This window comes from Myodes glareolus, chromosome 2, assembly GCF_982192425.1.
Source record: "Myodes glareolus chromosome 2, mMyoGla1.1, whole genome shotgun sequence".
Classification (NCBI taxonomy): domain Eukaryota; kingdom Metazoa; phylum Chordata; class Mammalia; order Rodentia; family Cricetidae; genus Myodes; species Myodes glareolus.
This window is the reverse complement of record NC_142027.1, coordinates 116536118-116562157: the sequence shown is the minus strand read 5'-3', so window position 1 is coordinate 116562157 and position 26040 is coordinate 116536118. Positions and strand designations below refer to the sequence as shown.

The 26040-nt window shown below is 48.4% G+C and overlaps 2 protein-coding genes across 2 annotated transcripts; one reads left to right on the top strand and one right to left on the bottom strand.

The window, feature by feature from the left end:
* Nucleotides 1-18: 18 nt before the first annotated feature.
* Nucleotides 19-12417, top strand: Sumf2 (sulfatase modifying factor 2). The gene is made up of 9 exons (XM_087903600.1): nucleotides 19-1111; nucleotides 3265-3421; nucleotides 4844-4955; nucleotides 5913-5957; nucleotides 6570-6720; nucleotides 7951-8006; nucleotides 9780-9864; nucleotides 9983-10127; nucleotides 12281-12417. Exons 1-9 carry the CDS (start codon nucleotides 1021-1023, stop codon nucleotides 12363-12365), a joined length of 927 nt encoding a protein of 308 aa, XP_087759726.1. The 5' UTR covers nucleotides 19-1020; the 3' UTR covers nucleotides 12366-12417.
* Phkg1 (phosphorylase kinase catalytic subunit gamma 1) lies at nucleotides 11898-25482 on the bottom strand. Its single transcript, XM_048433738.3, has 10 exons — nucleotides 25342-25482; nucleotides 23344-23460; nucleotides 22724-22902; nucleotides 22290-22344; nucleotides 18379-18444; nucleotides 17174-17337; nucleotides 16082-16172; nucleotides 15803-15956; nucleotides 14970-15095; nucleotides 11898-14592 (listed from the first exon to the last, which is right to left on the bottom strand). Exons 2-10 carry the CDS (start codon nucleotides 23424-23426, stop codon nucleotides 14344-14346), a joined length of 1167 nt encoding a protein of 388 aa, XP_048289695.2. The 5' UTR covers nucleotides 23427-23460; nucleotides 25342-25482; the 3' UTR covers nucleotides 11898-14343.
* Nucleotides 25483-26040: the final 558 nt, after the last annotated feature.

The window sequence follows — 26040 nt, the reverse complement described above, 5'->3', positions numbered from 1 at the left end:
ATATTTTTTTAAATATTTATTTATTATGTATACAATATTCTTGTCTGTGTGTCTGCCTGCAGGCCAGAAGCGGGCATCAGATCTCATTTCAGATGGTTGTGAGCCACCATGTGGTTGCTGGGAGTTGAACTCAGGACCTTTGGAAGAGCAGGCAATGCTCTTAACCGCTGAGTCATCTCTCCAGCCCTTAAAATATTTTTTTATGGTTTATTTAACTTTATTTTATGTGCATTGGTGTGAAGGTGTCAGATCCCCTGGAACTGGATCTTCAGACAGTTGTGAGCTGCCATGTGGGTGCCGGGAATTGAACCTGGGTCCTCTAGAAGAGCAGTGTTCTTAACCGCTGAGCCATCTCTCCAGCCCCTGGTTTCTGTGTATTTACATGTTCGATTATATATGCCATCTTCCCAAATGGGGTGGTGGTGGGGGTCCTCAGTATTTTCTACAATGAGTGAAATAAAAAGGTGAAACCTGACTGGGCAGTGGTTGGCACACGCCTTTAATCCCTGTGGGATGCAGGCGGATCTGGCCTACAAGAGCTAGTTTCAGGAGAGGCCAAAGCTACAGAGAAACCCTGTCTAGAAAAACAACAAAAAAGGGTTGAAACCGACACACCTTTAATCCCAGCAGAGGCAGGCGGTATCCCAGTTTGAGGCCAGCCTGGTCTGTAAGAGCTGGTTCCAGGACAGCCAGGGTGCTATTTAGAAGTGCTTTATATTGCCCATGCTCAGGTCCCAGCAGTCACTGGGCTGCTCCTAACCAGCAGCAACTTCAGTAACGCGGGCACGCATGCACTCCTTAACATTACGTACACAAAAAATATTTGGGGTATGTGAATTCAGTCCAAGTGAATAAACCAGTGTTTAATTCATTCATGGGCGGTCCCCTTGGGCAATCTACCAAGGAGCGCCACCTGGGTCTCCCAGCAGCTCTGCCATTGGTCAAAAATCAGGATGCTCACCCTCAAGCAAGTGCGCAGGCGTGAGAAAGTCAACCCAAAGCCCGGTTTCAAGCAGACGCATGCGTGTTGATTCCCGGCTCGTCGGCATGGGTGCCTCGTTCCCTCTCTTGTCTCTGCTGTGGTTCCTGTCCAGTCCCAGGCTTCAGCTAGGTCAGTGTTCGGCCCAGTGCCTGTTTACCCTATTCCTGAGCACCCGAAAAGGGATGGCACCCAACCTTTCAGATGCTGCCCCCGCCTCGGAGGATTTTTGCAGGATCTCGAGTCGCTTGCTGGGGCTGGCCACCATGAAACTGCACTTCGGTTTTTTTCAGCCTGGGCCAAGAGTACTGCACGCTGGTTTTCCTGTCCTCCCGATTCCACTTTCCTATCTTGAGCTGGTGCACTCACGTGTGGTACATAGCTGTTATTTGTAGAAAGTCAGCTTTAAAAAGTCAAGATCACAAAGTCGCACAGAAATCCGATGCCATTTCCCACTTTACAACTAAGAGTACCCTATCTGTTTAAATACACTTTTTTTTTTCTCTAGTTGATGGATTGAACTTTTGGTTTTGTTGTTGTTGTTGTTGTTTCGAGACAGTTTCTCTGTGTAACAGCTCTGACTGTCCTGGAAATCGCTCTGTAGACCAGGCTGGCTTCGAACTCACAAAGATCTTACTGCCTCTGCCTGCCAAATGCTGGGATTAAAGGTGTGCACCTTTAACGGCTTGGACTGAACTTTCTGAGTGTTTTCCCTCTATGTGTGTTTGTGCACCATGAGTGTGCCTGGTGCCCACGGAGGTCAGAAGAAAAGTGGTAGAATCCCTGGAACTGAAGAAACATGGTTATAGACCACGACTGGGTGCTGGAACCTGGGGTGCCCACAAGAGCAACAGGTGTCCTTACATGCGGAGCAGTTTCTCTAGCGCCCTGTTTTATCTTTGAGGCAGAGTAACTATGGCTCCCTGTCTGGCCTGGAACTCTATGTAGTAGGCCAAGCGGACCTCTAATTCATGGATGCTACAGGTTTCTTAGAGCTGGGATTATAGGCATTTTTAAAAATTGTCTTAGGTTTTATTTTGTTGTGTTTTGAGACAGGGTCTCACTCTGTAGCTCTCAATGGCCTGAAACTCACAGAATCCAGCTGCCTCTGCCTCCCATGTGCTGGATTTGAAGGTGTGTGCCACCATCCACTTGTTATTTTTCAAACAGTCTCACTCTATAGCCAAGGCTAGCCTCAAACTCAAGATCCTCCTACCCCAGCCTCTCAATTTTTAAGTGCTGGGAATTACAGGTGAGTCACCCCATCTGTCTTTTTTGTTTGGATTTTTTTCTAGACAGGGTTTCTCATGTAGCCCTGGCTGTGCTGCAGCTCTTGGCCTTGAACTCACAGAGATCCACCTGCCTCTGCTCCCCAGGTACTGGGATTAAAGATGTGTGCCACCACTGCCTCACACCCCCATATGTCTTTTTAAAACTTTTTTGTTTCTCTTGAGACAGGTCTTACTCTTTAGTCCTGGCTGACCTCACTGTGTAGACCAGGCTGGCCTCAAAATCACAAATATCTATGTCTCCAGCTCCAAATGCTAGGATTAGAGGTGTATGCCACCATCAATGGACTTTAAAGGGGCGGGTCTTTTATTTTTCCTCTGTGTATATGTGTACCATGTGTGTGCAGATATTGGCAAAGGACTGAAACTTAGCCTGGTCCCTAAAACTATTTTTAAAATTTTAGTTTGCTTGTTTATATTGTTATTGTTGAATATTTAATTCCATTTTAATTTGATATTTCCCTACTTACTCATTTCGACCCCTTGGAATTATTCCTGAAATAGGTAGAATTGTGTCAGAATGAGAACAGGGCTAGATACAGCACCCTGTAAATCTGGGTGTGGTCACTCATCCCTTTAATCCCCAAGAGGCAAAAGTAGGCAGATCTCTGTGAGTTCCAAGCCAGCCCAGGGTTGGAGGGAAGGGGAGACCCAGGACCTTCTCGCCTCTGTGGGTACCAGGCACACACACACACACACACACACACACACACACACACAGTACACTTACATACATTCGTAAGATAAAAATATTTTTTAAAAAGCTGGGAATGTTGGAGCACTTCTTCAGTCTGAGCACTCAGGAGGCAGGAGCAAGTGAAACTCGGTGAGTTTGGGGCCAGCCCAGTCTATATAGTGAGTTCCAGATGAGCCAGGTCTGCAGAGTGAGGCCCCATCTCAACAACAACAACAAAGGCTTTAAAGGGAAATGATGAGGTAAGTAAGATTTATATACATGTATCCGCATGCATTGCTCCTACCTGTCCTGTTCTGCAGGAAATGCTCAGGCTCCTGCCATGGTGCAGCTGCCAGGTGGGCGATTTTTGATGGGGACTGATGCTCCAGATGGCAGAGATGGCGAAGGACCTGCCCGGGAAGTGACAGTCAAATCCTTTGCCATTGACGTGTTTCCTGTCACTAATAAAGATTTCAGGTATTTCAAGTTTTGGTGGGTTTTTTTTTTTTTTTGCTTTGTTTTGTTTTGTTTTTGTTTTTGTTTTTTTGCAGGAGGAGATAAGGGTGCTGGTCTTTTCTAATTATGATCTTCATGTCTCAAAAATAAATAATGCTTGATACAAGAGATGGCTGTAAGACATTAAATAGAAGCTGGGTGGTGATGGCGCACACCTTTAATCCCAGCATTCAGGAGGCAGACGCAGGTGGATCTCTTGAGTTTGAGTCCAGTCTGATCTACAGAGTGAGTTCCTGCTACTCAACCAGTGAAATCCTGTCTCCAAAAATCAAAAAAGAAAGAAAAGTTGTTAAATAGAAAAGTATCTTCCTAATCACAAAAATATTACCTTGTTTGTTATTTTTTAAATTATGTACAATGAGTGTTTTGCTTGTATGTTAGCATGTGCACCCACGTGCATGCCTAGCATCCTCAGATGTGAGAAGAGGAAGTCAGATTCTTGGGAACTGGAGGTACAGAAGGTTGTGAATTGACATGCAGGTGTTGAGAATCCAAACTGGCTTCTCTCTAAGAACAACAGATGCAGCTGGGTATGGTGGCGCACACGCCATTAATACTCACTCTCAGGAGGCAGAGACAGATGGATCTCTGAGATCGAGGCCAGTCTGGTCTATAAAACAAGTTACAGGACAGCCAGGGCTACATAGAAAGACCCTGCCCCCAAAAAATCAATAAATAAGTAAGTAAATAAAAGCAAAACATACGGATACTGAAAAAAAGCAGAGCCTAGGTGAATCTAATGCACAGTGCTAGTCAAGAAGAGCCATGGGTGATGGCCTCTCTTCAGCCATCCTGTAGGTGGGTCCCAGTATAACTTAAAGAGATAAAGGTGTTGGGGGCTGGAGAGAAGGCTCAGCGGTTAAGAGCATTGCCTGCTCTTCCAAAGGTCCTGAGTTCAATTCCCAGCAACCACATGGTGGCTCACAACCATCTGTAATGAGGTCTGGTGCTCTCTTCTGGCCTGCAGGCATACACGAAGACAGAATGTTGTATACATAATAAATAAATAAATAAATAAATAAAAAAGAAAAGAAACTCACGTACTAGAGTTGGTTGTGTTATTACACTCCGGTTATCACAACACTCAGGCAGGAGAATTTATGAGTTCAAGGCCATCTTGGATTATATAAGGAAATCCTATTTTATTCATTTTTGGTTTTTCGAGACAGACATAACTCCTTTAATAGAAAAAAAACCAAAAACTATCTTTGATAGAAAAAGGAAAAACGAAAAAAGTAACTTTCATAGACAAAAGAAAAAAGAAACTCTCACAGGTGTCAGGTTAATTTCTTGAAGCTCGTGAACAAGGCTCCCCAGAGCGGAGGACAGTAGGGAAGGGCGTGGAATCCTAGCTGCCAAGCCAAGTGAACTGTCTCTTCCCAGGGAATTTGTCCGAGAGAAAAAGTTCCGGACCGAGGCAGAGACCTTCGGGTGGAGTTTCGTCTTTGAGGATTTTGTGCCCCCTGAGCTTAGAAATCAAGCAAATCAGATGCCGGTGAGAGAGAGCCTGGTCACTGGTCACGGGACTGGGGGCGGAAGCGGGTGTGCAGAGTCTTCTGAGGGGAGGGGGAGGGGTCAGCTGGTGCCACGGTGGAGGCCAAGTGGAAGCCAGAGAGAATGAATACACACTGCTCCATTAACCCGAGCAGCCAGGGTGGTAAACGCCAGGCCTGCTGGTGAATGCCTGGAAGCGCAGTTACTTGGGATGCTGAGGCAGGGTAATAAGGTCAAGGGCAGCCTGAGCGTTCAGGGAGACCTCCTCTCAAAATGGAATCTCTAAAAAGGGGCTAGATGGAGCTCAGGGGCAGAGGGCTCGCCTACTAGCTTGTGCAAAAACGTGGGTCCAATTCTGGGTTGGGGGGTGGTAGAGAGGAGAGACTGACTCTCCTCACTTTGGCTTTGCTTGGCGGGGGGGGTGGGGGGTGGGGGGTGGGGGGTGGGGTTGTTTTTGTTTGTTTGCTTTTTAAGACAAGGTCTCACTATGTAGATGGAGCTCACGCTGTAGACCAGGTTGATCTTGAACTCGCAGAGATCCTCCTGCCTCTGCCTCCTAAGTGCTGGATTATAGGTGTGCACTACTGTACTGGGTTTACGCAGTGCTGGTGACCCAGCCCAGGGTTTCGGGCATGCTGGGCAAAGCGCTCTGCCAACTGAGCTGCGTGCCCAACCCCAGAGTATCATTTGAAAAACATTCCGTCCATAGCCAGGTGTTATGGAGTATGCATTCAATCCCAGACTCAGGATCTCTGAGTTTGCGGCCCGCCTGGTCTACATAGTGAGCGCCAGTTCCGGTCCATCCAGGGCTACATAGTGAGGCCTGTCTCAAAACAAGAGAACAACAACAAAAAGATTCCATCTACAGCCCGCAGTCTGTGTTCCACTTCCAGTGGCGAGTCGAGAAGGGTCCTTAGCTGGGTCAGCTCCTGCCCTCATACTGTTTCTGTCTTTGCAGTCTGTTCTCTGGTGGCTACCAGTGCAGAGGGCGTTTTGGAGGCAGGTGAGTATTGGTTCCTTCGCCTCATTTTCTACGACTACTGAGTTTCATTCTGGAAATTTGGTTTCCCTGAACCCCTAATCCCTCAAAACACCAAGGATACTGGACTGCTTTTATCTGTTTTGTTTTTGAGATGGGGTCTCCCTATGTAGCCCTGACTGGCCTGGAACCGGCTATGTAAATCAGGCTGGCCTCAGACTCAGAGCTCTGCCTGCCTCTTCCTCTGAGTAAAGGTGTGCGCCACCGTGCCTGGTCAGCCAGGAGTGCTGTTTTAAGGACTGACTAGGACATTTCAGGAGTAGCCCTGTTCCTTCTGCGCTAATTCTTTTCGATGTTTTCTGCTGCTCTCTTTACTGACGAATCTGAATCTGTCTTTTTGTCCCCGTTTCTCCTCTCTCGTGACGTCTCACTCTGTAGCCAGGTTCCCCCTCCCACACTCCTCTTAGTGCCGGAATGGCAGGTGTGTGCTGCCACCATCCGGTTTCTCACTCACTGAGTCATCGTTCCCGACATCCTCCCTCTCCCTCGTGCAAAAGCTGAACCGAGGCTCCCCAAGCCTTGTGTCAGCCTCCCCCTAGATCCCGAAAGTCCGGCTCATTTCGCCTTGACTCTCAGCCTGCAGGTCCCGGCTCTGGCATCCGAGAAAAACTGGAGCTTCCGGTGGTACATGTGAGCTGGAACGATGCTGTCGCTTACTGTGCATGGCGGGGAAAGCGGTTGCCCACAGAGGAGGAATGGGAGTTTGCGGCCCGAGGGGGCTTGAAGGGTATGTGGATGCCAGCGCCATTCTCTCATCTTCCTGCCCCGCCCTGCACTGGGGCTAGAAAGGCTGGAGAGGGTCCCGAGTTCCCACCAGTAGTGATTTTTTTTTGTTTGTTTGTTTTATATTTATTATGTATACAATATTCTGTGTATGCCTGCAGGCCAGAAGAGGGCACCAGACCTCATTACAGATGGTTGTGAGCCACCATGTGGTTGCTGGGAATTGAACTCAGGACCTTTAGACGAGCAGGCGGTGCTCTTAACCCCTGAGCCATCTCTCCAGCCCCCCAGTAGTGATTTTTAACAAGAGCGAGGGACCAATTGCTGCTCTGTGGTTTCATCTCTGATCCAGTTTAGACCAGTCACCTGCAACGTGACTTAAAGGGACTTACAGATGGGCATACCGGGAACTGAACTCACATTCTCTGGAAAAGCAGCAAGAATGCTTATCCAACTGGGCGGTGGTGTAGCACACCTATAATCCCAGCACTCTGGAGTTAGAGGCAGGTGGATCTCTGTGCGTTCGAGGCCAGTCTGGTCTACAGAACGAGTTCCAGGACAGGTTCCAAAGCTACAGAGAAATCCTGTCTTGAGGGAAAAACAAACAAAAAAAAATGCTCAGCCATTCTTGAAGCCCTAAAAAATTTTCTTAGAAAGCTGAGAATAGTGGCACGTAAACTGTCCTTGGGCTGGAAACCAATTCCCACGCTGGGCATATCTGTACTCTTCATGCACACAGGTTATAGCAATAGCTTTATTTTATTTTACTTTTTTGCTTTTTGACACAGGGTTTCTCTGTGTAGCCCTGGCTACCCTGGAACTCACTCTGTAGATCAGGCTGGTCTCCAGCTCACAGAAATCCACCTGCCTCTGCCTCCCGAGAGCCGGGATTAAAGGCGTGCGCCACCACCACAGGCCAATAGTTTTAAAATATAGCAAGTGGGGTTGCTTCCCACCTGTTCGTGATTGCATTTTAAGCCCAGCTAAGAAGTTTCTCACGCCATCCCTCGTTGTCTCTGTGTCCCTCCGCCACACTAAGAACTGCAGGCCTGTGGTGTCCAGCAGTGTAATGCGATTCTATCTGTTGCTCCCCAGGTCCGGGAGGACTCTGAATGAATGGAAGGAAGCGAAGTCAACCTCCCTGTCTCTCCACCTCCTCCCTTCCTTCTGGCTTCCTCATTCTTTTTGTCTTTCCAACCAGTTCTTTCTCTTTTGTCTCTTTGCTGTCTTGCAGGCCAGGTTTATCCGTGGGGGAACCAGTTCCAGCCAAACCGCACCAATTTGTGGCAGGTAAGACCTGCCTTCCTCCTTCTCCAAGCCTTGCTGGAGCCCTGCAGAGGCACCGGTTCAGTCCCTGGTGGGACTCAGTGCTGTATGGAACACCGCTAAGGCCATGGACACAGACGACAGAGCCTAGCAGGGCCTGGTGAGACAAGTTTGTCCTTCCAGGAGGAATCACAAGTTCAAGGCCTTACTGAGCAGCTAACACAAAATTTAAAAATGGAACACTGGGTAAGGGTGGTGCATGCCTTTAATCCCAGCACTCAGGAGGCAGGGGCAGGCAGATCTCTGGGTTCCAGGCCAGCCTGGTCTACAGAGTCAGTTCCGGGACAGGCAGGACTACATGGGAAAACCCTGTCTTGAAAAAAAAAAAAATTAAATGAATGTACAAGTAGCAAGACCTTGTCTCAGTAAAATAAAATAAGATAAAAAAGTAAAGATATAGGTGGGTATGTGCATGCCATGGCACACTTGTAGAAGTCAGAGGACAACGTATGTGAATTGATTCTCTCCTACCATGCCTGTTGGGGGGATTGAACTCAGGCCCTCAGCCTTAGCAGCAAATGCCTGCATCTCACCAACACCCTTGCAACACTGTTAAACACTCGCTTATGAAAAGAGATCATGTAACAGGCTGTCATATATTGTCGAGCTAATGACAGCCCAGTCATCTTCCCTTGTGGAGAAGGAGCCTCTATAGTCTAGTTTGTTGGGCATATGTGTGGTCTGTGCACAACATAGAGCTATAGATCTGTGCATGTGTGTGCAGGTGCATCATGTATGGTATCTTCCTCAGCTGTTTGTCCACTTTCTATTTTTCGTACTTAAAAAAAATCTTTAAATGATTTAAAATATAATTTAAATTTTAAAAGTATAATTTGAATTATAAAGGCATGTGGTGGTGCACGCCTTTAATCTCAGCACTCAGAGGCAGACACAGGCAAATCTCTGAGTTAAGGGCCAGCCTGGTTTACAGAGTGCGTTCCAGGACCAGTGCTGGGGATAGAACTCGGGTTCTCTTGGGCCCTCTACAAGCACAGTGCATGCAGTTTTTTTTTTTAAAGACTTATTTAATTTTTTGTGCATTTGTGTTTTATCTGCAAGTATGTGTGTGTCAGATCCCCTGGAACTTGAGTTACAGACAGTTGTGAGCTGCCATGTGGCTGCTGGGAATTGAACCTGGGTCCTCTGGAATGGCTGTCAGTGTTCTTAGCTGCTGAGTCATCCCTCCAGCCACTCCACAGCATTGCTGGGGACAGGACTTCTCAGTGGGAGATGGAGCTCAGCATTTCAGCTAGACTGCCTAGCCAAGCAGTCCCCGGATCTGCCTGTCTCTGCCCCCTAGAACCGGAGTTGCAGATGCATGCACTATGCCCAGCTTTTACATGGGTTCTCAGGCTATGAACTCGTTCCTCATGCTTACACAGCAAATGCATTACCCATTGAGCCATCTCCCCAGCTCCTGAACCCCAGTTTTGATAAAAATAATAATGAAGTTGAACAAATCACATCAATAAATATAGGTGGTATATTTATATTTAAGCAAAAGCAGGAGCTATGTGACAGTATGGGTTCCAGGGCTTCTACCCTAGGCTAGGGATGCAGGGCATAGATGGTTAGTTAGAAACAGCAGGGCTCTTTCCAAAGCTCCATGTAAGGGAACCTGAGGTCACCGTCCTTCCCCCACGCTACAGAGTAAAGTGACCGTTGTTTTCTTTTGGGTGGACAGGGCACCTTCTCGGGACAGGCTGATAAATCTTGCATTTTGATTCTTTTTGTCAGGGAAAGTTCCCCAAGGGTGACAGAGCTGAAGACGGCTTTCATGGACTGTCACCAGTGAGCGCTTTTCCCCCACAGAACAACTATGGTGAGACCTCCTATTGTACAGTGTCTGACAAGGTGGATGAGGAAAATCTCCCCCGGGCATCTGGTGGGTGGAGAGAGTCCCCTACTCCCCCATCTAATGACCTACTGCTACGCTGAAGGACTATACGACCTCATGGGCAATGTGTGGGAATGGACGGCGTCCACATACCAATCTGCTGGCCAGGATATGCGTGTCCTCCGGGGGGCATCATGGATCGACACAGCTGATGGCTCAGCCAATCACCGGGCTCGGGTCACCACCAGGTAAGGATCTTAGGTCAGGGCACCACAAGTCTCTGTAACCGTGGCTGAGGGTGTGGATGCTGGGCTCCTGGGTCCAAGTGATCCAGAGCTGGCACAGATGCTGCTTCTGCACCCCATCCCAGTTCTTTACTCCAATCCCTTCCTTGCTTACCTCTTTCAGTATTTTTTTTAATATATTTATTTATTATGTATACAATACTCTGCGTGTATGTCTGCAGGCCAGAACAGGGCACCAGACCCCATTACAGATGGTTGCCGGGAATTGAACTCAGGACCTCTGGAAGAGCAGGCAGTGCTCTTAACCTCTGAGCCATCTCTCCAGCCCCCTTCTCCAGTATTGTAGGTCACACCCCTCACCCTTCTTGCACCTCCTGCCTCCACTGAAAGTTCTAAGAGAAACAAGCCAGTACTTACTGCTGACCATGGGAAGTAAACATGGGTCCCCAAGACAGTCTGGGGACCCCTTCCTGAGACTCAGCAGCAGTAAGAGAACTTTCTGGCAACCTCACACTATAGGGTCCCTTCTCACATAGAACAGGGCAGAGGGAAGGAGACAGAATTGTACATGAGTAGGTCACAGCCGGGAGGCATGAGCTAACCTACTCACTGAGCTGCTGCATGCACTCACTGCTTAGAGTCATTTGTCAGGGAGGTGTTGGGACTGCTCATCTCATATGGTGCGGTCAGTGGTGGCTGAATTCCAGCCTTCAGGACGTCTGATTCACTCACTGTAGGTTTGGTTTGTTCGGCCTTGGCCAAGGCTCCTCAGGCTTTGTAGTTTCAGGTTGTAGGTTTGGAAGATGGTGAGGCCCTGCCTGCCAGAGCAACTAACTACGTGTATCAGTCAGGATTCTCTAGAGTAACAAAACTTATAGAATGAATCGCTATCTATCTATCTACCTATCTTTCTATCTATCTATCTATAGCTTTATAAAGGGAATTTTTTTAGAATGACTTACACAGTGTGGTCCGGCTAATCCAATAATGGCTGCCTGCACAGAAGGTCTAAGAATCCAGTAATTAATTGTTCAGTCCATGAGACTGAATGTTTCAACTGGTCTCCAGTATACACTGGAATCCCAAAGAAGTAGGCTCTCATGCCAGTGAAGGAATGGACTTGCTAGCAAAGTAAGAGCAAGCAGGCAGGGAACAAAAACTTCCTTCTTCCCTGACCTTGTACAGGCTTCCAGCAGAAGGCGTGGCCCAGAACAGAGGTGGGTCTTCCCACCTTAAAGATGCGAATGAGAAGTGGATCTTTCCACTTCAAATTAAGCAAAAATCCCTCACAGCTGTGCCCCTCCACTTTTGAGTTTTAGTTAAGTCCAGATGGAGTCAAATTGGCAACCAAGAAGTAGCCATTACCTGCTGTGAAACTCATTTCTCACCTAAAAGTGTATTGAGCTTAGAGTAGGAACTACTTACCCTTCAGTGGTCATTAAGATCATCTTCCAGCCGGGTGGTAGGGGCGCACGTCTTTAATCCCAGTACTTGGGAGGCAGAGGCAGGCGGATCTCTGTGAGTTCAAGACCAGCCTGGTCTACAAGAGCTAGTTCCAGGACAGCCTCCAAAGCCACAAAGAAACCCTGTCTCAAAAAACAAAAACAAACAAACAAACAAACAAAAAATCATCTTCCATTGCAATCTTTTGTGGCTGCTCAGCTCCCCATTTTGTCCCCTTACCCATCGTAGTACAGTAGCTGAACTTGCCTTCAGACCAACTGCATTAGTTACTATTTTACGGCTGTGCAGAGACACCATGACCAAGGCAACTCTTATGAATGAAAGCATTTAATTGAAGGCTTGGTTGCAGTTTTAGAGTCTTAGTCCATGATCATTGTGGCCAGAAGCAGACCGGCATAGCACTGGAGCATTAGCTGAGAGCTTTACATCCTGATCCGCAGGCAGAGAGAGGAGAGACACTGGGCCTGTTGTGGACTTTTGAAACCTCAAAGCCACCCCGCTTGTGACACACTTCCTCCAAGGAGGCTACACCTACTCCAACATGGCTATCCCTCCTAATCCTTCTTAGATAGTTCCACTGCCTGGGGACAGGGCATTCAAATAGACGAGCCTATGGGGGCCACCACACTGGCTCTCTTCCCAGCAGACCCCATCCCCAACAGCGTGCACACTCTCTCCCTGTTCTACCACAGGATGGGCAACACTCCAGATTCAGCCTCAGACAACCTGGGCTTCCGCTGCGCCTCCAGCAAAGGCCGACCGAAGGAGGATCTGTAAGCATCCAGGCAGGAATGGAGAAAGCCCTCCTTGGTCCTGTGTCTCCCTGCCCACGTTCCAGAGGCATCGGATACCAGGTTCTTTGTCAGCCTGCAGGTGGCCTCCCTTTGAGCCTGTTCTCAGGCAGAGGCCTCCTAAGGGCAAAAGAACACTCAACCCCTACAGGGGACTGCCATGGCCTGCAGAGGAGGGCCTGGATGATCATGGCTGGGAGCTGGGTGTCTCTGAAGTGCGGGATTACGGACAAAGGACCCCAGCGCTCTGCTATCTGGGGCAGTTCTCCAAAAGACAGTGGAAAATCGCTCCCTCTCAGTCAGGTGGTGGTGGCACACGCCTCTAATCCCAGCACTCGGAAAGCAGAGGCAGGCGGGTCTCTGTGAGTTCAAGGCCAGCCTGGTCTACAGACTGAGTTCTAGGACAGCCAAGGCTACACACACACACACACAAAAGAAAACCTGTTTGGGGGGGCGGGGGTCTCTTCCTTTTCTTTCTTCCTCTCCAATTCAGCTTTCAGTTCTCCTGGGAAAGTTCGTAGAAGGAAAATGCTTTCTTTATGTGATGGTGCCCACCAAAGCCTCCCTGTCTGTTGTTTACCAACAAGGTGTTCACCATGTGACAAGGTGGGTCTCCAACTCTCAGTCCTCTGACCTCAGCTTCCTGAGTGCTGCAGTTATACACAGGACCCAGTATTAAATCACTCTATAGTAGAGAATTTACCAGGTGAAGCTGTGCATTGTGGGAGTAACAAGTTTCGAGCTCTCCTAGAAAGGCAAATGCCATAAGCTTCTCCTCTGGGTGTTAATCATGTAGGGGCTTCCATGCACTTCTGCAAACATGCAGATGTGTCTCTGGAGAAGCACTGGTTTCCACGGTGTCGATGGATCTCATGAAGTCAATAAACTCTGCATTTGTGTATATCGTAGAAGTCCTTTTTTTTTTTTTTTTGGTTTTTCGAGACAGGGTTTCTCTAAAGCTTTGGAGCCTGTCTTGGACCTCGCTCTGTAGACCAGGCTGGCCTCGAACTCACAGAGATCCGCCTGTCTCTGCCTTCTGAGTACTAGGATTAATGGTGTGCACCACCACCGCTTGCAAGGTACACTGTTTGAGACAGGGTCTCATGTAGTACAGGCTGGCCTCAAACTCCTTGTATAGCCAAGAATGGCCTTGAGCTCCTGATCATCCTTCTGCCTCCACTTCCTCAGTTATCAGTAACCTTGGGCCCATGAAGAAACTGAGATGGGGGCTGGAGAGATGACTTAGCATTTAAGAGAACTTGTGCTTACAGAAGAGGGGTTCAGTTCCTACCACCCACATGGTGGTCCCCAACTATCCGGAACTTCAGTTTCAGGGCATCTGACACCCTCTTCTGACCTCCACAGGTACTGCAGGTAGGGGGTGCACATAATAAACAGCTGAATGAAGCACACATAAAATACATAAGTCTAAGAAAGGAGAAAAAAACCCAAGACCTATGAAGGTGCACAGTTGAGAAGCCAGTAGGCCTCTAGCTCCCAAAGCACATGTGCTCTCTGCCCTTCCACTCCTGCCTGGCACGGCCTCTGCTGCATTGGATCCATCTATCTGTCTATCAATCTATCATCTACCTATCTATCACCTATCTATTAATCTATCATCTGTCTATCTATCTATCTATCTATCTATCTATCTATCTATCTATCTATCTACTTTTGTCATACCAGGGGTTGAACTTGGGGCCTTACACTCACCACGGAGTTACATTCCCGGCCCTGTTTTTATTTTGAAGCAACCAACACTAAGCTGCCTAGGTTGTCCTGGAACCTGGGATCCTGTTGCCTCAGGACAACAGGCACAGGCCACCACACCCAGCCCTAGCTGTAATTACTGCTGTTTAATGGGAACACCCTGTGCTATTAGTGGGGTGCACAGAGTAGGGCCACCTGCAACGACGCAGAGGATTCTTTGGGGACTCCACAGTTCTGGGGGTGTCCTACTACCCTCAGAAGTCCTCCTCCTCGGCCAAGGAGAGGAGCACTGCCTTGGGTGTGTTCTCGAAGAGGGCAGCTCTATTCTGCTGCTGCCCTTTCTTCACCCAGTGACCGTAGATTCGGAAAGCGTAGGCGTCGATGAGCTTACGAAGAGGCCTCAGCGCATAGGGGTCTCGGATGACGATCTCCCTGGTTATGGGCTTCAACCGACGGTACTGGTAGTAGATCCTTACAGAGGCCAGCACGGTTAGGCATATCACCTGCAGGGGGCAGCACCGAGAATAGAATCCTCAGCCCGCAGCTGAGTTTGTCAGAAAACCCATGAGGGATTTCAGGGTGCCGTTCATGATGCCCCCTATTTCCAGACCACAGTATCTACAGGGATTTAGGCTAACAGGGTCACTTAGCTGACATCCCCTGCAACGAGAAACTGAATTGGAACAGTGGGTACAAGAAGAGGAACAATTTGCCCAGTGGTAGTGGTGCGCACCATTAATCCCAGCATTTGAGAGGTAGAGGCAAGCGGATCTCTGAGTTCAAGGCCAGACTGGTCTACAGAGTGAGTTCCAGGACAGAGTACCCCAGGAGCCAACAGCAAAATCCCCCAAGACTGCTGGGCCAAGTTAAGTCTCAGTACCTTGAACTTCCCTCGGGGACTGAAGTGCCGCACTTCCTCCACCACGTACTGCTGGAAGAACGGGTGCGCCAAAGCCTCTTCTGCCGAGCAGCGGTCCTGGGGTTTCACCACCAAGAAGCGAGACACCTGTGAGAACAGAAGGGCACTGAGGCTCCCCAGCAGCGTTTCGGAAGACGCAGGATGTGATGGTCAGTCCTTACTGCCAACTTGATAGAATTTGGAACCACAGTGAAAACAGATCTCTGGGCGTCTGTGAGGGATTAGTTAGATGGGTGGAGGTGGGAAGATTTCACCCTCAATGTGGGTGGCACTATTCCCTAGAAAGCGAGCTGAGAACCAGCATCCTTCTCTCTCTGCTTCCTGACTGTGGATGCCATGTGGCCAGTGTCCTCACACACCTGGAGCCATAAAGCATGAGCCAGAATTAACCCTTCCTTCCTTAAGTTGCTAAAAAAAAAAAAAAAGATTTATTTATTTAGTATGCATACACCGTTCTGCCTGCATGTATGCCTGTATGCCAGAAGAGGGCACTAGATCTCATTATAGATAGTTGTGAGCCACTATGTGGTTGGTGTGGTTCCTGGGAATTGAACTCAAGAACTCTGGAAGAGCAGCCAGTGCTCTTAACCTCTGACCCACCTCTCCAGCTCCTTAAGTAGCTTTCGCTAGGTTTTTTTTTTGGGTTGGGTTGGGTTTTTTTGTTTTGTTTTGTTTTGTTTTGTTTTTTGTTTTTTTAGCAGCAATGAGACAAATACAGACGGCTCCCTCCTTGAGATTCCTCCACTCTGGGGTATGCTCCCAGTATTGGGGAGCTGGTGGGCATGGCCTCTCACCAAGTCTTTCACTGTGTCTGAGTAGTCATCCCATTCTGGTGAGCCAAACTGGTATTTGCCGTCCACAATCATCCTCAACATCAGCATCTGCTTCCGGTGCCAGAAGGGTGGGGAGCCAGCCAGGAGCGTGTACATGATGACGCCAGTGCTCCACCTGGAAGTTGCTGGAGACTCAGGTCACTCTAAAGCCTCATGGGTAAGGGAGGCGTGCAGGAGCGGCTGGCCACGGGTCCAGCTAGAGTTGTGACCCCCCTCCCCCTATCTACCCGGTTCACTCACATGTCCACCTCCTTCCCATAGCCAGGATGGCTGTCGTCCATGGAGCACTGGATGATTTCGGGGGCCAGATAAATGGGGGTCCCGCAGACCTCTGCAGGAACAGTCACCTATCAGGACAGGTCGACGGGGGCCCTTGGGAGAAGTTACCCAAGGCAGCCAAGGGACAGGCGAGAAGAGGGCTTGGCAGGGCTCCCCTATTTCACACTCAAGGGTAGCATCACGGTACACAGGCTCACAAGGCCACCGTGGATTCCTCGGTCCTTCTGGGCACCCTGGCATGGTGCTCAAGCTGGGGAAACCTAGGTCCGTGGAGTCCTAGGAAGAGGACTTGACTCAAGAGCCATCTAGTCTCTGAAGTAGGATATTTTTTAGATTTATTTTTACTATACATTGTGTGTGTGTATCTGTATGTGGGTATGTGCACACAGGAAAAGTCCTCAGAGATCAGAAGAGTCTGATCCCCTAGAGCTGGAGTTATAGGTGACTCTGAAAGTCTCCCTGTGTGGGTGCTGAGAACTGAAACTTGGGTCCTCTACATAAGAAATACATGTTCTTTTTTTTTCTTTGAAATTCACGTATTTGGATGTCTTGCCTATATCCTATCTGTGTATCATATGTGCCTGAGGCCCAAGGAAGCGAGAAGAAGGTGTGGGATCCCATGGAATTGGAGTTACAGACAGTTGTGATCAGCAATGTGGATGCTGGGACTCGAACCTAGGTTCTCTGGAAGAGGTACTCTTGACTGCTGAGTCATTTCTGGGATGTGTGTGTGTGAGGTGAAAGCCGGGAGTCAATGTCAGGTGTCTTTATCTTGTTTTTGAGGCAGGGTCTCTCCCTGGCCTGGAACTGGCTGATTCAGGTAAACTAGCTGGCCAGCGATCCCCAGGTGTTGCTCCCAGCCGCCTGTCCAGTGCTGGAGTTACATGGGCTCTAAGGATTCAAAGTCAGGTCGTCATGCTTATGTATGTATCCCATTTTACCCACTGAACCATCTCCTCAGCCACTGAGGGGGCAGAGTTTTTATTCTGGGGAGACATTCAGGCCATTTCCATCCCTGACGCCCCTCTATGGGCCACGGCCATGGTACCAGACCTCGGAGCCTCTCTCCTGGCTTCAGCTGGCAGGAAAACCCGAAGTCTGTGAGCTTGATGTTCATGTCATCATCTAGAAGGATGTTCTCCGGCTTCAGGTCCCGGTGGACAATGTTGAGTTTGTGCAGGGTGCAAATCACCTCCAGCAGGGCCCGCATGATCTTTCTGAGGAGGCAGATACATGGCAATGGTTTATTTTTATGTTCTTTAGTTTCTCATTGGTTTTTTTTTTTTTCTGAGGCAGGGTTTTTCTGTGTAGCAGCCCTAATTGTCCTGCAACTAGCTCTTGTAGACCAGGCTAGCCTTGAACTCACAGAGATCCACCTGCCTCTGCCTCCCAGGAGCTGCGATTAAAGATGGGCATCATCACTGCCAAGTGGCCTATTTTTTTAATAGATTGTATGTATGTATTATTTAATGTGTTTGTGTATGCCTGAGTGTACATATATGCACCACATTCATATAGTGCTCAGGGAAGTCAGAAGACATCAGATCCTTTAGAACTAGAATCACAGGCATTTGAGCCACTGGTCTGGGGTACTGGGCACCAAACCTAGGTCCTCTGAGAGAATAGCAAGTGTGCCAGGAGTGCTGGTGCAAGTGTTTACTGTCAACACTCTACAGGCAGAGAGGAGGCAGATCTCTGTGAGTTCAAGACCACCCTCGTCTTCATATCAAGTTCCAGGTCAGACAGGGCTATATAGTGAGACCCTGTCTCAAGAAACAAAAACAAGAGTAACAAGTGCTCTTCCCTGATAAACTATCTCTCCAGACACATTGACTTCGTTTTCGATTCTAGAATTGGACAAACCTTTTCCACACAACAGAACTGAGTGTTCCCCTACACATTACTCTCCACTCATCAGGGATAAGAGGCGGGGAGGCCAAAGCCCATAGACCAACCTCATTGCATGCAATGGGGGAATCCAGGATGGGCTGGGACAGTCTAGGTTCTAGACTGTACATGAGCCAAAGAGCTGGGGGATCAGAGAAGCCAGCATGACCTCAGCTAAACATGCACACCAAGCCTCCTATCCAGGATGGGCTGGGACAGTCTAGGTTCTAGACTGTACATGAGCCAAAGAGCTGGGGGATCAGAGAAGCCAGCATGACCTCAGCTAAACATGCACACCAAGCCTCCTGCCAGACCACTGCCGTGCTGGTTCTATTACTTGGAGAACAGGAAGAGATGGCACACGCCCTTACCTGGTTTCTTTCTCAGTCAAGGTGACCTTCTCAGTGAGGTAGTCAAAGAGTTCCCCTCTCTTCATCCTGTGGGAACAAAGTGTTCCTTACCTGCCCCCAGAACTGTGTTCCCACCCTGACGCCATCAAAGAAGGGGGGGGTGCTGTTTCTCTGAGGACAGGAACCCCAGGGAGGGAGTGGAGGAGCTCTCTGGGAAGAGCTGAAAGAAAAGCAAAAGGCTGAGAAAACGCGAAGTCCCTGTTTATGGAGATGCTTGGCACCCTGGGAATTCGTCAGCACCGGTAGCAGGAGATAGGCATCAGAGTCTCTGGTTCAGGACCCCAGATCAAAAGGACTTGGGAATGTTTTTTGCCAGGAAGCAAATGGCAAGAAATCAACAGTGAAAGTGTCGGGGAAGCCAAGTTTGCCCACTATATGCAAAGAGCCAGCTGCGGCAGCATAAACCTGTAACCCTAGTACTTGGTAAATGGCAGAAGGAGAATCAATCAGGAGTTCAAGACCAGCCTCAGCTACATAGTGACTTGGGCTACATGGAACGCTGTCTCAAAAAATAGAAACTGGGGGGTGGGAGGGTTGGAGAGATGACTCAGAAGTTAAGAGCACTTACTGTTCTTCCGGAGGAGCTGGGTTTGGTTCCCAGCGCCCATGTCAAGCTGCTCACAATTGTCTATAACTTTAGCTCCAGGGGATTCTGAACAGCCTCTGGCCTGCACAGGCACGTGCACTCGCTTGCACATACCCACACATAAATACACACACACATCCTCACCTAATTAAAGATCATATATACAAATGGTTTAAGCCAGACGGTGGTGGCTCATGCCTTAATCTCAGCACTTGGGAGACAGAGGCAGGCGAATCTCAGTGAGTTTGAGGTCAGCCTGGCCTACAAAGTGAGTTCCAGGACAGTTAAGACAGAGAAACCCTGTCTTGAAAAACCAAATAAATAAATAATGCCCAGTCATGGTGGTGAAGGCTTTAACCCCAGCCCTTGAAAATGCCCTATTGGCTTACCTACAGCTGGACCTCATGAAGGTATATTCTTTTTTTTTTAAGATTTATTTACTTATTATGTATACAACATTCCTTCCATGTATGCTTGCATGCCAGAAGAGGGCACCAGATCTCATTACAGATGGCTGTGAGCCACCATGTGGTTGCTGGGAATTGAACCTCTGGAAGAACAGTCAGTGCTCTTAACCTCTGAGCCATCTCTCCAGCTCCTGGAGGCATTTTCTTAATTGAGGCTCTGTCCTCTCCAGGGACTGTAGCTTGTGTCAAGTTGACATAAAACTACCCAGCACAGGGTGTCCTCTCTGTACGTCACAGCCAATGTAAGGAAAGGATTTGCTTGAGACAACTGACAGCCTTGTGGTGTTGAAACATTTCCGATTGTAGCTGCTGAATCCTTCAATATTTTCTGTTTCCTCTCTTCTCTCATTATTTATATAAGAAAAAATTGAGACAAGGACCCATACTGCTGCCCAGGCTAACCTCAAAGCCATACCAGTAATCCTCCTGCTTCACCCTCCTGCGTGCTTGGATTATAGGACTGTGCGGCTGTGCCCACTTTTATCTTCCATTTAACCACAGGATGGGCTGCTAGGCCCCCTCTTGTCTTGCTGTAATCATCCCTGCTGTATTCACAGGGCCCTGTCCTGAATAACCTCTGGGGGCAGCTCAAATATCTTTAACCTTTAGAGAGGTGGCTTGGAGAAGCTATTTTTACTGGTGTCCCAAGGAGCCCTACAGGGTAAAACCAGATTGCTCTAGCAGTGACCACATTCTAGATCAGAAAGCTAAAGACTGAATTGAATATTTTTGGTTTTGTTTTTGTTTCCTGAGATGAGGTGTGGCTCTGTAGCACAAGCTGGCGTCAAACTTCTGATCCTTTGGTCTCAGCCTCCTAAGAGCTGGTATGGCAGATACGTGCCACCAAGCCCAGTTTTGAAGAGCAAGCCTTTTTCTCCTCCCTTCTCTTCCATCCTGTTCTCCCTCCCCTCCCACCCACTCCCTTCTTTCCTTTGCTTTTGAGATAGGGTCTCAGTGTACTCTGATTGGCCGACTCACTATGTAGATCAGACAGGCCTCAAACTCACCAAGATTCACCATCTTCTGCCTGCCAAGTGCTGGGATTAAAGGCATGTACCACCATGCCCTGAGGAAAATTTTTATTTTCTCCCTCCCTCCCTTCCTTCCTCTCTCCCTTCCTTCATCATCATAATTGTTATTATTACTATTTGGTATTTTTCAAGACAGATTTTTTTTTTTTCTCTGTGTCTTAGAACTCACTCTGTAGTCCAGCTGGCCTCAAACTCAGAGATTTGGCAATTTTTTTTAATGCTTATTTATTTTACTATATATACAATATTCTGTCTGTGTGTATGCCTGCAGGCCAGAAGAGGGCACCTGATCCCATTACAGATGGTTGTGAGCTGGGAATTGAACTCAGGACCTTGGGAAGAGCAGGCAGTGCTCTTAACCTCTGAGCCATCGCTCCAGCCCCAAATTTTTTTCCAAATAGAAACTGATGGTAAGTCTCCAGTGCACAGTTCCCATGCGCTTTGTGTAGTTGTTGTTGTTCCCTTTTGGTTGTTGAGACAGGGTCTTGTCCAGGGTGGTCCGATACTCAGCATGTATCCCTGGATGGCCATGAACTTGAAGTAATTCCCCTGTCTCAGTTTCTGAGAGCTGAGATTATAAGCATGTGCCACTAGCCTGGCAGTGGTGGCATAGACCTTTAATCCCAGCACTTGGGAGGCAGAGGCAGGTAGATCTCTGTGAGTTCAAGGCCAGCCTGGTCTATGGAAATAGTTCCAGGACAGCCAGGGCTATACAGAGAAACCCTGTCTCAGAAAACCAAATAAAACAAAACAAAACAAAACAAAAACACAAGCATGTGTCATTATGTCAGGTTTTGTGTTGTTTATATTTGATGCTCTTGTCCCTCATCCTATTGGTGCAAACACAGAGTGATGCTACTGGTCTTTGAACAACACCCTAAATGTCATCTCAGCCACTGGCCTCTCTCTTCCATACCCCTTTTCCACCACCCAGCTGCTCTTTCCACTCTTTCCTCCCTTAATTCATCCCCAGAGACCAACTAGTACCACGAGTGGAGATCACACCTGTAATTTCAGCACTCTAGAGGATAAAGCAGGAGGATCATGACTTCAAGATCAGTCTGGGCTAAGAGCAAGTCTGGCCTTCATAAAGAGGTGTTGCCTCCAACAGAAAAAAAAAAAAAAAGGAAGAAAGGCCTGGGCAGTGGTGGTGCACTCCTTTGATCCCTGGGAGGCAGAAGCAAGATCTCTGTGGGTTTGAGGCCAGCCCGATCTAGAGAGTTCCAAGACAGCCAGAGCTACACAGAGAAACCCTGTCTTGAAATACCCAAAGACAAAATAAAATACATATAATCAAATTGAAGCCAGGCATGGTGGCAATGCCTTTTACCACAGTACTTGGGAGTCAGGTGCAGGTGGATCTCTGTGAATTTAAGGCCAACGTGGTCTACAGAGTGTCCAGAGCTACCCAAAAGGATCCTGTCTAAAAGAAATTTTTTAATTAAGAAAATATATGGGGGCTGGAGAGATGGCTCAGCGGTTAAAAGCATTGTCTGCTCTTCCAAAGATCCTGAGTTCAATTCCTAACAACCACATGGTGGCTCACAACCATCTGTAATGAGGTCTGGTGCCTTCTTCTGGCCTGCAGGCACATACACAGACAGAATATAGTATACTTAATAAATAAATATTAAAAAGGAAAGAAAATATATAACCCATCCGTAAGTGGTACTCTAGGTTTCAAAAACTGTCGATTTTGCCGGTGTTTCATCATGGGGGTTGGGGGCTGATGCTGGCTGCCTGACAGCCTGGTGGGGACCCATGAGAGCTCCAGGGTTGGGTACTTACAGATCAAATACCAAGAAGAAGAAAGTGTTGGTCTCGTAAGTGTCCTTCAGCTGTACTGAAATGGAAAAGGCTAGCTGGTCTCAAGGAGCAGAGGAGCCTTGGCATGGGCCACAGGGCACAGGGACCAGGCAGGCTGGCTCCAGAGGCAGGAAGAGGGCAATCACTGAGGTGTGGGAAGGACCCCTTCCTCACCTGCACCCACTCCCAACCCTGTCTGTCCCCACCCTGTCTGAGTAGTGAGGGCGGCACCTGTGACCTCGAGCCTCAACAATGGGCTGGCAGAGTCACTGAACACAAGGTGAAGACGGACGAGTATCGCTGATCACGAGATGGCGCTCGTGCCCTGACTTGGGTGGGTTATTAGGGCAGAAGCACCACAAAGCACACGGCTATGGCTTGTGCCAGGGGTGGTGGGGCAGGAAGGAGCCACTCACTGATGTTGGGGTGCCCGGAGACCTTCTGCAGGATGTCCACCTCCTTCAGTGTGGCTTCCCGAAGCTCCTGTATCTCCTTGGAGCTGAAGCTGCCTCCGCCTGTGATGTCGATGATTTTGACTGCATATTCCTGGCAGGTAGGTTTGTAGATACAGCGCCTGACCACACTGCTGACTCCCCTGTGGGCAGAGAACAGATGACCGTGGTACCCCACTCTCCAGGGGAGTCCCTTACTAAAGGCAGTACAGGGACTAGAGAGAAAGGTCTGTAATTAAGAGCCCTTGCTGCTCTTTCAGAGAACCTGGGTACAGTTCCCACATAGCTACTAACACCTGTCTGTAACTCCAAGGGATCTGACACCCACTTCTGACCTGTAAGAACACCAGACATGCATGGAGTACACAAACATACTGGCGAAACACTCATATTCAGAAAATAAAATTAAAATCAATCAGTCAGTCAAAGGCACAGATGTTCTGCCCTGTGTTGTAACACATACTTCTCACCGTAAGCAGAGGAACAAAGGGGAGAGAAATGGGGCCAGGGCTGAGGGTGGTGTCAATCTTTCCCATCATAGGTAAAGCTGAGGTCAGGATTTCCGCAGGGGGTCTGGGTCTTACCTGCCCAAGATCTCCTTGGGCTCATAGTTCTCATAGAAGGTCTGTGCAGAATGGGAGTCAGGGAGGGCTTCATCCCGGGTCATGCTCAGGTGGGTCTCAGGGGGACCTCAAGGGCCTCTGAAAGGGGCGCAGAGAGAAGCGGTCAACTCCCCGCTCCTCCCACTTTTTCTTTCTTTCCTTTCTCTTTTATTCGTTATTTTGTTTGTTTGTTTGTTTGAGACAGGGTTTCTCTGTTTAGCTCTGGCTATCCTGGAATTCACTTTGTAGACCAAAATTGGTCTTGAACTCAGAGATTTGCCTGCCTGATTCCCAAGTGCTGAGATTAAAAGCGTGGACCAGTAAGGCCTTTCTTTCTCTTTCTTTGTTTTTGTTTTTATTTTTCAAGACAGGGTTTCTGTGTAACTGCCCTAGCTGTCCTGGAACTAGCTCTTTGAACACCAGGCTGGCCTCAAATTTACAGAGATCTATCCAATCTGCCTCCTGAGTACTGGGATTAAGGGCATGCACCACCACTGCCCGGCTCTTTCTTTCTTTCCTTCCTTTTTTTTTCTTTCTTTCTTCCTTTCTCTTTCTCTTTCTTTCAACTTCTTTATTTAGTATGTATACCATGTTCTATCTGCATGTGTCCCTGCAGGACAGAAGAGGGCACCAGATCTCCTTACAGGTGGTTGTGAACCACCATGTGGTTGCTGGGAATTGAACTCAGGACCTCTGGAAGAACAGTCAGGCTCTTAACCGCTGAACCACCTCTCCAGCCCCCATCTTCTTTTTTTTTAAGATTTTTTTTAAAAAGTATATAGGACTGGGCTGTGGTGGTGTCCTTTTTTTTTTTTTTTTTTTTTGATACAAAGTCTCATATAGCCCTGGCTGACCTAGAACTTACTATGTAGACCAGGCTGGCCACTGTCCTGGAACTCACTCTGTAGGCCAGGCTGGCCTCAAACTCACAAAGATCTGCCTGCCTCTGCCTCTGGAGTGCTGGGATTAAAGTTGTGCACCATCACTTCCTGGCTCTGTTATTTTTATTTTTAGGTGCTGGGGGATAGAACCCAGAGCCTTGCACATGCCAGACTCAAACACTGAGTTACACCCTCAGCCCAGAGGCAGGGTGGTCAGGCTTGGATGTGGAGAAGCTAAGCTGACCCATCTTGCCCCAGGAACATAGAGGCTCCTACCAGGAAACTGAACTCCTGCTCCAGACCCAGGGCTTGAGAAAGGCAGAATATCACCCAGCAATAGGAAGAGGCAAGCAGGCAACAGCATATGCTTCCAGTCCACTTGTGTGAGCCCCAGAAAGCCTGGTGTCCCAAGGGGCCCGATTTGCTGACCAGACACGCAGCAGTCCTGTTGCTGGCTGTTGCTGGAAGCCTGGTGTCCCAGATTCTGGGTGCCTGGTTACCAAGGGAAGGTTTAGAATAACAACTTTCTCCTTTGCCAATAACAGGAACCTGGCCTGTTTGCACATAACAGCCAACAGAACCTGAAGATGTTAGTTCCCCTCAACAACCAGCCTGTTTGCTGAAAGGTCATTCTAAAGCTCCAAGAAGGGCATTTGTGACCCTCATTTATTATGACAGTTACACCACATCCCTTGCATAAGCATAGAGCAATTCTGGGTCCACACCAGACCAAGATGCCATCCTGAGCCAGGCTGGCTACATTCACATTTTCTGATAATGTGTGTGTCCATCTCCCTGTTCCTAGGGCTTGACTGGAGTCAACAATGGTTGTCTATTTACTGCTTCATTAGCCCTTTACACTTGTTCTTACACTCACTGCAGAGGGGAGCATTCTAAAGAAAAGTAGGTGGTCCAAAGTTCTGAAACCTACTATCCCTCTCAGAAAGTTGGTAAAAGGGCATAACCAGCTGTGTGCTCGACGGGTGTTCTGAGAACCCGTGGTCTCCCAGGTCTGAAGAGAAATGGGTCACACAGATTTGAGGCTTTATGTCCTTGCCTCAAAACCCCACAGCTTCCCGACTGTTGCCTCGTTACTCACCGTTATGTCCTTGCAGGCTCTTAAATGAAAATAACAAGAATTCCAAGGTCCTGGAGCCCTTCGGAGACTGGGGATCGTGAAGGACTGAAGCAGTGCCGTGAGCAGCCACTTATGCTTGGAGTTGCTAGCTTTTTCTACTTCTGGGGCTTGGTACTTGGTGATGGAAGGCTGGCCTGCCAAAAATAAACCACAACTGCAAACCCGGGATGCAGGCCAAGGTCCAGTAGGGAGAGGCCTGGGGCGAAACAGCATCAGGGCCACCACCTGGTGGAGGCTAGGGGAAGTTCAAGTGGCTTGGGATCAGGCAAAGCCTTTTCGTAATTTTCATTATGTGTATGTGCACACATGAATGCACGTACCCAGAGAGGTCAGAGGTGCTGGCTTTCCCTGGGGCTGGAGTTATAGATTATTTTAGCCACATGACGTGGGTGCTGGAAATCAAACTCTGGAAAAGCAGCGTATGACCTTACTGGATGAACCAGTTCTCCAGCTGTTTGTTGTTTTTAAGATTTATGTGTATGATGCCAGGTGGTGGTGGCACACACCTTTAATCCCAGCACTCGGGAGGCAGAGGCAGGAGGATCTCTGAGTTCCAGGCCAGCCTGGCCTACAAAGCGTGTTCCGGGACAGTCAAGAGCTACACAGTGAAATATTGTCTCGAAAAACAAACCAACACATTATGTGTATGGATCTTTTGCT